Genomic DNA, 11,004 nt, shown 5'->3' on the forward strand with positions numbered 1-11,004 from the left:
AATAGGAACTGAAATAAAGCAAATTATATTCCATGCATGCATGATTATGTCAACATGAAGCCACTATTATGGATAAACATAATGCACTAATAAAATTTTTAAAATTCCAAACATTGAACCTAATGACAAATTAAGACACTTAACAAGAATTTAATGACTTGAGTCAAGGAAACAAAACACTTTTATAAAAAAAAATTTCAAAACTCTGGGGAAAGAAATTATAGAGGACACAAAAAATACAATGAATATATTTATTTAAAAAATTTAATATTAAACTGTTCATATTGCCCAGAGTGTTCTCTAGATTCTATGCTATCAAAGTACTAATGATATTCTTCAGAGATTTAGTAAAAAGAAAAAGAAAGTCTTAAAATTCATATGGATGCACAAAGAACCCCAAATTGCCAATTATTCACCAAAAAGGACAAAACAGGAGATGCCATATTACATGATTCAAAATATGCCACACAGCTAAAGTAATCAAAACAAAAACAGACACACAGACCAATGGAACAGAATAGAGTGTCCAGAAATAACTGCTTGCATTTACAGCCAAATAACTCTCATCAAAGGGGAAAAAAGAAAAGAAAAGGATAGCCTGTTCAATTAGTGGTATATACTGAAAACTGATGTACACAAGACTGAAATTTGACTCCTGTCTCTCATCATATGCAAAAACAAACTCAGAAAGAATCAAAACATGAATGTAAGATGGGAAACTATGAAATTACTAGAAATAAAATGGCAGAAATTTTTCAAGACATTGGCATAAGCAATAATTTTTAAATAAGATCTCAAAAATACAGGTAACAAAAGAACAAAATGGAATTATATCTTCTGCACAGCAAAGAATCAACAGATTGAAGAAGCAATATAAGAAATGGGAAAAAATTGCAAACTATCTGACAAGGGATTATTTTGTAGAATGCATAAGGAACTCAACAGCGAAACAATCAGATTAAACAGTAAAATGTTATGTGAGATATTTTAAGAATAAATGAAGTATGGTATCAGAAAACCCACATTTACATTCCCTCAAATCATTTATCTAACCGATCTGATTTTTCCTACTTATTTAATTCACTGTACAGTTAGTCTTCCATGTTCATGGGTTCTCTGTCCATACATTCAACAATCATACATGTATATCTGATGTATATCCATACATCAGTAGATAATGTATTCCATAAATATGTCCACAATGATTTATGTATGTACTAACCATGTGCAGATTTTTTCTTGTCTTTATTGCCATTTTCTTATAACAACTATTTACATTGTATTAGGCATTAAAATTAAATCAAAAAATGAATATATACAGGTTATATGCAAATACTATGTTATTTATAATAAGAGACTTGAAAATCTACAGATTTTTATACCTGTTTCGGATCCTGGAACCAATTTCCCTGAAAATACAGAGCTTGATTGTATCTTATTTAAAATTAGTGTTCAAAAATCATACTTGACTGAAATTTTAAAAAGTAATTCTATAGTTTGTATGGAATTACAGAAGATCCCATGCATCCAAAGCAATTTTAAGCAAAAAAAGGAATGTGAAGGCAAAACATAGCCTGAGTTCCAAATATCCTACAAAACTAGAGAACCAAAAGAATTTGGTGCTTACACAAAAATAAGCACATAGACCAATGGAAAAGAATAGAAAAATTAGAAATTCCAAAGGATTTTTCCAAGTATATACATTTGTGCAAGGATATCCTCTTCAATAAATGGTGCTGAGAAAAGTAGAGGTCTGCATGTAGAATGAGACTAGACTGCTTTCGCTCATCCTATATAAAAAATAAACTCAAAGTTAATCAAAGACCTTAATGCAAAGCCTCAAATTCTAGAAAAACTAGAAACACCGTGACATTGGTCTGGGCAAGAATTTTTAGACAAGAATATAAAGGTGAAGGCAACAAATGAAAAAAAAAAAAAAGAAAAGTTTTTTTTTTTTTTTTTTTTTTCTAAAAGCTTTTAGTTGTTAACAATAGTAAAGGATGTAATTAGCAAATTAAACAGACAAACCTCAGAATAGGAAAAAACATTCACACACTATTTATTCAAAAAGGCACTAGCATCCACAATGTATAAGCAACATAATGGTTACAAAGTCATAGCCATGTATAAAGAAGAGTTGGTGTTTTATTACATAGAAGTTTGCTATAGTAAATAATATTTTATTATGTAATTCAATTAGAAGTTTGTACTCAACATAAACAAATGACAAATATTTGAAATGATGGATAAGTTAGTATTCTCAGATCATCAACATGAATTGTATAAATATACCAAAACATCACACTGTATTCCATAAACATGCAGTTATTATTCATCAATAGAAAAACAAATACATATCTACAAATAGTTTTAAATAAATAAAAATGAAATAAATGTTTAACATCTTCTGAAATTGAATATGGTTATTTTAAAACACATCTAATAACAGAAGAGACTCACTTCCAACTTAATTCAATAGGTAACTAATTGTGCAAAAGATGCATTTCCATAAAGAACTCTTTCCCATGGAACATGCTCTGCTAACTCAACTGGGATAAGGACAAATAAATGGTCTGCTTGAAACCCATTCCCAAGAGGTTTCAGTAAGAGTGTACAAATAGCGTTCACACAAAGCATCCTTTGTTCTCTCTACTATCACCTATCTAATCTGTCTTTCCTTTTTGGCACCATTTATCAAATGAAAAACTAAGGGTTTTAAAGTTGATTCTTAAGTATTGTACTCATTTTTGTACTACATTTTATTCTTCTCTCGAGTATGAAAATGTTTAAGGTACTCCTGCAAAAATCCTTTTAACTGAGTCATATTTATCAAAATAAGGTAAGTAAAAATACCCTTTATGGGTTAGGTGAATATTCTCAGGGATGGTTGAAATGTGTGTAGAGCACAGTGCCTGATATGAGTATGAAAGTCAGAGAATATTTCATTTGGTTTCAAGGAGACTTCTTTAAAATTTAGAAATGCCTACTCCAGTGTCTATGAAACAATTACATTACTCGTTGTATATATTCTCTTTTTTTGAAACTCTTACATAAAATAACATTAAACATATTTAAATTTCAATAAATATTACTTCTGACATGCTTAATACCTGAGTGGAGTTTGAAGATTTCGTTCAATCATGTGAATATGTTGTATAAATAAGTTTTTAGAATAAGAATTCATACCCCATTTGAATCAAATGTATGATATGTCAAGATCATTGTAATGTTTTGAGCAACTAATAAAAAAATAAGTTTTTAGTATACAAATTTTTCATAGATTGACTTGTCCTCATATTTCATCCAAATGTTTTGATGTCAAATAAAATAACTCTTATTTCTTCTTGGGGTCTTCTACTATATAAAGCTAAGGAATGTGGTAAATATATTGTGTGTGATGAAAAGGAAGTGTGAGTAGGATATACTACAATGAAATGTGAATGGAGATACTAAGGAGATATCAATGGAATAGAGTTTGACACTTTGTTACAGTGACTTTGAGATTTGTAGATAAATAGACCCTTGTGAGGTGAAATAGTGATTAAAAATTACTGTGAGTAGTAGATTCAAAAGCCACAGAATCCAAGAATTAAAAGTAATAAAATATGAGAATAACAAGGAGAAAATAAGAGTCCTAAGAATAGAATTATAGAGCTTAATATTGTGTGGATTACCATTGCTTCCAAATAAAATCACAATTGCTATGGTGTCCCTAGGCAAATCTAGTTTTGGACTGAACTCCTCTAGTAGGCTCCAACAGAGCAGAGCAAACTGAATTAGTCTCTCATACTGAATGCCACATAATCAAACTGAAGATTTAAAGGAAGCAGATAGATCCCAAACAGACCAGATTTTCTATAAAACGGGAGATTTCTGTCTACCTGACTCAGCACAATAAGGAAACTTTCTGTTTTACTCTTTCAAAATAAAACCTTTAGTAACCTGATGTTAACTAATTAGTTATTTTTCAGTAGTCCTGTTTCCTTACAAAAGTCATGATACTGCTACTGCCCAGTGCTATTACCATGAATACCAAATAAAATTTATCAATGACCAAATGTACTACCATTTTGTCTTTTGAAAGGAGTGATGACCATCCACAAAGCTACAATTATGTGAATAATAAGAATAAAAGTTTTTAAAAATATAAATTTAATAAAATCACTCAAAGAATACTGGAGTAAATGCTTTCATTAAAGATAAAAATAATTATGAAGAATTCATAAAATTTCAAATCTAAATTTACTTTTCAAACTATTGAAGGATGGTTCCTGGAAAAATAATTTAAAGGGTGAATATGACAGTATTAAATGAATAGACAAAGGATGACTGATGCTTCAATTACATAACAATGTGGGTAGTTTGCAATTTTATAAATATTTATTTTTAGAATGCAATTATTGATTCATATCTATCTACAACAGAATTTTTATCATTAAAAAATAGGCTATACTATATTTCTGAATGTGTGATACTAAAAATAACATTTTAAATAATGTTAGCTAAATGAAGTATCTGAGCCACATTTGTTTATAAATGTTGACAGTGTACAGATACTTTCTATAGAATCTTTAAACTAATTGTCTCCGTATTTTACCACCTCATTTAAACTATCTATCATTTTTTGTATTTACAACTGTATCTGTTATAGCAGATTAGAATGAAAGATTAACAACATATGAAAATATATGTAACTAAAATTTCCCTATCATAAGGTTTTGATATGATAAAATAGATAATGAAGATGGTTACTAATTGATACTAATTGATTTAACAGGGATGAAAGGCTTATTGGCAAACAGGGATCCTTAAGAATTAGTTAGAATCATCATCATTTTATTATTATTATTATTGTATGCTTCTGATCTAGAATAATATACAAAGAGCAAGATTCACATCTCATCTTAGCTCTGAATAGCTTTGTGTGACATGTCACAGGAGGATGTTGAGGCCTCAATGATAAACAAAATATCAAAATTGTACCTTTGAACCATAAAAATGTAGTTTTTTTCTTTAACCACTAGTTTCACTTATAAAGTAACTTGGAATTTTGTGACTAAAATGCTACCGTAACCTTCCACCTGAATGTTGCCCAACTTAGACATTGTGGATTTTATGTAACCCAAAGGCATCACTAGATAATGGAAAATATATAAACAAAAAATGTCAATTCATTGTTTGTCTTCTCAAAATGCCATTTTTCTCAGCTACTTGACTTTGTCACATTGAATGTGGATATTTTTGAAAAACACAAGAATATGTATATCCTGACAATGTGAAACAACATGTGAATTTGAATAGGTCTCTGGGCCTGCATTTGTAAATTGACTTATCTTCTGAGAGTAGTTACCTAGAGTTCAAAAATGTATTTGTAACTGTATAATGAGTGAGTCTTAGATAACTGGCCAAAACATACATAAAAACAGGTAATAATCCCATTCAATAAAGGAAAATCCATACAATAGGACTAAACTAACTAAGATCTAACATGAAAAACAAAATGCCCAAAGTTTTAACCAAGCAGTTACAAAAGAAAAAAAATTACAGAAAAAAACAAATCCTGAAGCATGGAGAAATGTATGTGACTATAGCTCTACTCTCTTCATTTATAATGGAGAAAAATAATGTTAAAAGTATTAATATTTCTTGCTGAATTCAAAATAGCTCAGATAGATTCTTTAACATCAAATATTTCTTATTCCCCATAGAGATAATATAATTATTTCACCAACTAATTGGTGCCAGAGAAGGTTATCTTGATCATTATTCTTATGGCTACACATTAGTTCTTTAATTTTCTTCTACTATCACTACCTCAATATTTTAATATTCTTAATATTTTTGTGTTTCCCTAAAGCAGTGCTTCTAAAAATGAGCCACATGATCCTCAGCCCATATCTCAGTTACTCTAGCAGATGCCCAGATACAGGAACAGCCTACTCATAGTAGGCTTCCTTGTGGCATATTTGTGCATACATATACCATAATTTGGCCAACTTCAATCCCTATGACCTCCTCTTATCTTCCTCTTCTCCATCCCCATAACTTTTCTATACCCTAATATTCTCCCTTCTACTTTCATTAAATCTCCTTTTTTCCCTTTTGCTTTCCCAATACCTTTTGTATATGAGAGAAAATATACTTGTTTTTCTGCATCTGGTTTACTTTGCTGAACACATTCCTGTCCAGTTTCATCCTTTTTCCTGCAAGTAACAACTTAATTTTTTATTGTTGGCTTTGTGCTCTATTAATTCTTCTGCAAGTCAGAGTTCAACAAACAATATTTTTATGTTTTCAAATCACAGTCAGTTCTATTTTTCATATAATCCTATTCATAATTTAAGGAGATAGCCATATTATACTTAGAAGGAAATTCAGATTCAGAATGGTGATCTCACCTATTGAAGGTGACTGATTTTAACTTACAGTGCTATGAAGAGAAATTGGGTCACTTGATACAAGATCATTTATATTATTCCCCCCAAAAGTTACTGTATCCCATCTTTCAATAGTGGATAAACAATGCATAATAATATATTATCATTATTTATGAATCTTTTTTTATTATTTCCCTATTATAGGTAAAACAAATTGGAAAGCATGGCACTAATTAACAATAGCCACCCTGATGATTTTATTCTACTAGGCTTTGCTGACCGTCCTTGGCTAGAGTTTCCAATATTTGTTATTCTTCTCATAACATACCCCATGGCCATGATGGGAAACATCGCCATAATTCTGGTGTGCAAGATAGATGCCCATCTGCACAGCCCTATGTATCTCTTCCTTACCAACCTTTCCTTTTTGGACATGTGTTACACCACCAGCATTGTGCCTCAGATGCTATTTAACCTAGGAAACTCTAAGAAGACCATCAGCTATGTGGGGTGTGCACTTCAGCTTTATTTATTCAGCACAATTGGAGCCACTGAATGTCTTCTCTTGGCTGTCATGTCTTTTGATCGCTATGTGGCCATTTGCAGACCTCTGCACTACACCCTCATCATGAATCAGCGCATTTGCATCTTATTAATATCCATTACATGGCTATGTGGACTGACCTATGCTATCTCAGAAGCCACACTTACATTACAATTGTCACTGTGTGGCATTAATAAACTGGATCACTTATTGTGTGAGATTCCAGTTTTGATAAAGTCTGCCTGTGGGGAAAAGAAGGCTAATGAACTTGCACTCTCTGTGGCATGCATTTTTATAATAGCTGTTCCTCTATACTTAATTCTTGCCTCCTATGCTAGCATTGCTCATGCCATACTTAAGATTAAATCTTCTGAGGGGAGGAAAAAGGCCTTTGGAACATGTTCCTCTCATCTCATTGTGGTATTCTTATTTTATGTTCCAGCCATTAGCATGTACCTTCAGCCCACCTCTTCCATTTCAAGAGACCATCCCAAGTTCATGGCTCTCTTCTATGGAGTGATGATTCCTACAATCTACCCTTTTATCTACACCCTGAAGAATAAGGATGTCAAGGGGGCACTAGGCAATATGGGAAGGAGCATTTTTTGTTCCAAGTGATACTTTGGAGTCTTTAAGTGAAATTATTTCACAATTACAGTAAGCATATACATCATGTTGTAATAACTCATTCTTTTCTCAAATCTAGTCTCAGGTTATCTGTATTTCTTGAACATGCAATATTTTTCCTTATAATCATGTTAAGCAATTATCATAATTAAATTATGATATTCTATTAATATGCACCTGTAATGGCCTTTTTTGGGGGAGGGGGATATATTAAAATAGGTCTATTCAGATTCCCACATGCTGAAATAGTAACTCTGTTAAGTAGTTTAAAAATTGACAATATATATTATAATTTTTTAATATTTTTCAGTTTTAGTTGGCACAATACCTTTATTTTTATGTGGTGCTGAGGATCAAACCCAGGGCCTTTCATGTGCTAGGTGAGCACTCTACCGCTGAGCCACAACCTCACCCCATATATTATAAATTTATTAGTGCAAGCTAATTCTCAGAACAAAAGCATGGCGACCATTTATCACTGTGCTGCAACAATTCACCTAAGAAACGTTTCATCACAGTGCAAATTTTGCAGGCATGTATGTGCACAGACTGGCTTTAGTATGCATTCTGTGTGAAGTATTCTATGCTTTAAAAGAATAATAAGTCTCATACATTTATCAACTTCAATTTGTATAGTTACTAGGACTTTTGAAAATTACATTATAATTTTTGCTTAATGAAAAATGTGCAGTGTTTTGTATGTTTAATGGATTTATCATTAAATATTATGAAGGGTCAAATAAAGTGATATATTTCCTAAAAATCCTTCAAGATATTATTAGTACATGTCTTCAGAATCAGCAACAGAACAAGGAATTGAGATTAATAATTATTGGCAATCTGGCAACATTTATTCAAATAAGTTGGAATATTCTGGAATGTCCTCTTAGACTGTGAAATAATCAGTATGAGAAGAAATAATTTATTTCTGGAATGAAAAGCAATTTTGTTATGTGAACAAACTATGAGTATGTTTTACTAATTAAAATTTTGAATGCAAGTAATGCTCAAAAATTGTAGATAAAAAAATAATGGGGCCAGGCATGGTGGCACACACCTATAATCCCAGCGGCTTGGAAGCCTGAGATAGGGGTATCTCTTTTTTTTTAATTGTTTATTGTTGGTTGTTCAAAACATTACATAGTTCTTGATATATCATATTTCACACTTTGATTCAAGTGGGTTATGAACTCCCATTTTTACCCCGTATACAGATTGCAGAATCACATCAGTTACACATCCACTGATTTACATATTGCCATACTAGTGTCTGTTGTATTCTCCTGCCTTTCCTATCCTCTACTATCCCACCTCCACTCCACTCCCCTCCCCTCCCCTCCCCTCTTCTCTCTCTGCCCCCTTTACTGACATTCGTTTGTCCCCCTTGTATTATTTTTCCCCTTCCCCTCACTTCCTCTTGTATGTACTTTTGTATAACTCTGAGGGTCTCCTTCCATTTCCATGCATTTTCCCTTCTCTCTCCCTTTCCCTCCCACTTCTCATCCCTGTTTAATGTTAATCTTCTTCTCATGCTCTTCAACCCTACTCTATTCTTAGTTACTCTCCTTATATCAAAGAAGACATTTGACATTTGTTTTTTAGGGATTGGCTAGCTTCACTTAGCATAATCTGCTCTAATGCCATCCATTTCGCTGTAAATTCTATGATTTTGTCATTTTTTAATGCAGAGTAATACTCCATTGTGTATAAATGCCACATTTTTTTTATCCATTCATCCATTGAAGGGCATCTAGGTTGGTTCCACCGTCTAGCTATTGTGAATTGTGCTGCTATGAACATCGATGTAGCAGTGTCCCTGTAGCATGCTCTTTTTAGGTCTTTAGGGAATAGACCGAGAAGGGGAATAGCTGGGTCAAATGGTGGCTCCATTCCCAGCTTTCCAAGAAATCTCCATACTGCTTTCCAAATTGGCTGCACCAATTTGCAGTCCCACCAGCAATGTACAAGTGTACCATTTTCCCCACATCCTTGCCAGCACTTGTTGTTGTTTGACTTCATAATGGCTGCCAATCTAACTGGAGTGAGATGGTATCTTAGAGTGGTTTTGATTTGCATTTCTCTGACTGCTAGAGATGGTGAGCATTTTTTCATGTACTTGTTGATTGACTGTATGTCCTCCTCTGAGAAGTGTCTGTTCAGGTCCTTGGCCCATTTGTTGATTGGGTTGTTTGTTCTCTTATTGTCTAATTTTTTGAGCTCTTTGTATACTCTGGATATTAGGGCTCTATCTGAAGTGTGAGGAGTAAAGATTTGTTCCCAGGATGTAGGCTCTCTATTTACCTCTCTTATTGTATCTTTTGCTGAGAAAAAACTTTTTAGTTTGAGTAAGTCCCATTTGTTGATTCTAGTTATTAACTTTTGTGCTATGGGTGTCCTATTGAGGAATTTGGAGCCCGACCCCACCGACTGTAGATCGTAGCCAACTTTTTCTTCTATCAGACGGCGCGTCTCTGATTTGATATCAAGCTCCTTGATCCATTTTGAATTAACTTTTGTGCATGGCGAGAGAAAGGGATTCAGTTTCATTTTGTTGCATATGGATTTCCAGTTTTCCCAGCACCATTTGTTGAAGATGCTATCCTTCCTCCATTGCATGCTTTTAGACCCTTTATCAAATATAAGATAGTTGTAGTTTTGTGGATTGGTTTCTGTGTCCTCTATTCTGTACCATTGGTCCACCCGCCTGTTTTGGTACCAGTACCATGCTGTTTTTGTTACTATTGCTCTGTAATATAGTTTGAAGTCTGGTATCGCTATACCGCCTGATTCACACTTCCTGCTTAGCATTGTTTTTGCTATTCTGGGTCTTTTATTTTTCCATATGAATTTCATGATTGCTTTCTCTATTTCTACAAGAAATGCCGTTGGGATTTTGATTGGCATTGCATTAAACCTATAGAGAACTTTTGGTAATATCGCCATTTTGATGATGTTAGTTCTGCCTATCCATGAACAGGGTAAATTTTTCCATCTTCTAAGATCTTCTTCTATTTCTCTCTTTAGGGTTCTGTAGTTTTCATTGTATAAGTCTTTCACCTCTTTTGTTAGGTTGATTCCCAAGTATTTTATTTTTTTTGAAGATATTGTGAATGGAGTGGTTGTCCTCATTTCCATTTCAGAGGATTTGTCGCTGATATACAGGAATGCCTTTGATTTATGCGTGTTGATTTTATATCCTGCCACTTTGCTGAATTCATTTATTAGCTCTAATAGTTTCTTTGTAGACCCTTTTGGGTCTGCTAGGTATAGAATCATGTCATCTGCAAATAGTGATAATTTAAGTTCTTCTTTTCCTATTTTGATGCCTTTAATTTCTTTCGTCTGTCTAATTGCTCTGGCCAGTGTTTCGAGAACTATGTTGAACACAAGTGGTGAGAGAGGGCATCCCTGTCTTGTTCCAGATTTTAGAGGGAATGCCTTCAATTTTTCTCCATT

General features: G+C 32.9%; 1 protein-coding gene across 1 annotated transcript; it reads left to right on the forward strand.

The window, feature by feature from the left end:
- The first annotated feature begins 6,600 nt into the window (after positions 1-6,600).
- LOC114082598 (olfactory receptor 2B11-like) lies at positions 6,601-7,539 on the forward strand. The gene has a single exon (XM_027923756.2). It carries the CDS (start codon positions 6,601-6,603, stop codon positions 7,537-7,539), a length of 939 nt encoding a protein of 312 aa, XP_027779557.2.
- Positions 7,540-11,004: the final 3,465 nt, after the last annotated feature.

This window comes from Marmota flaviventris, chromosome 6 (assembly GCF_047511675.1).
Source record: "Marmota flaviventris isolate mMarFla1 chromosome 6, mMarFla1.hap1, whole genome shotgun sequence".
NCBI lineage: Eukaryota > Metazoa > Chordata > Mammalia > Rodentia > Sciuridae > Marmota > Marmota flaviventris.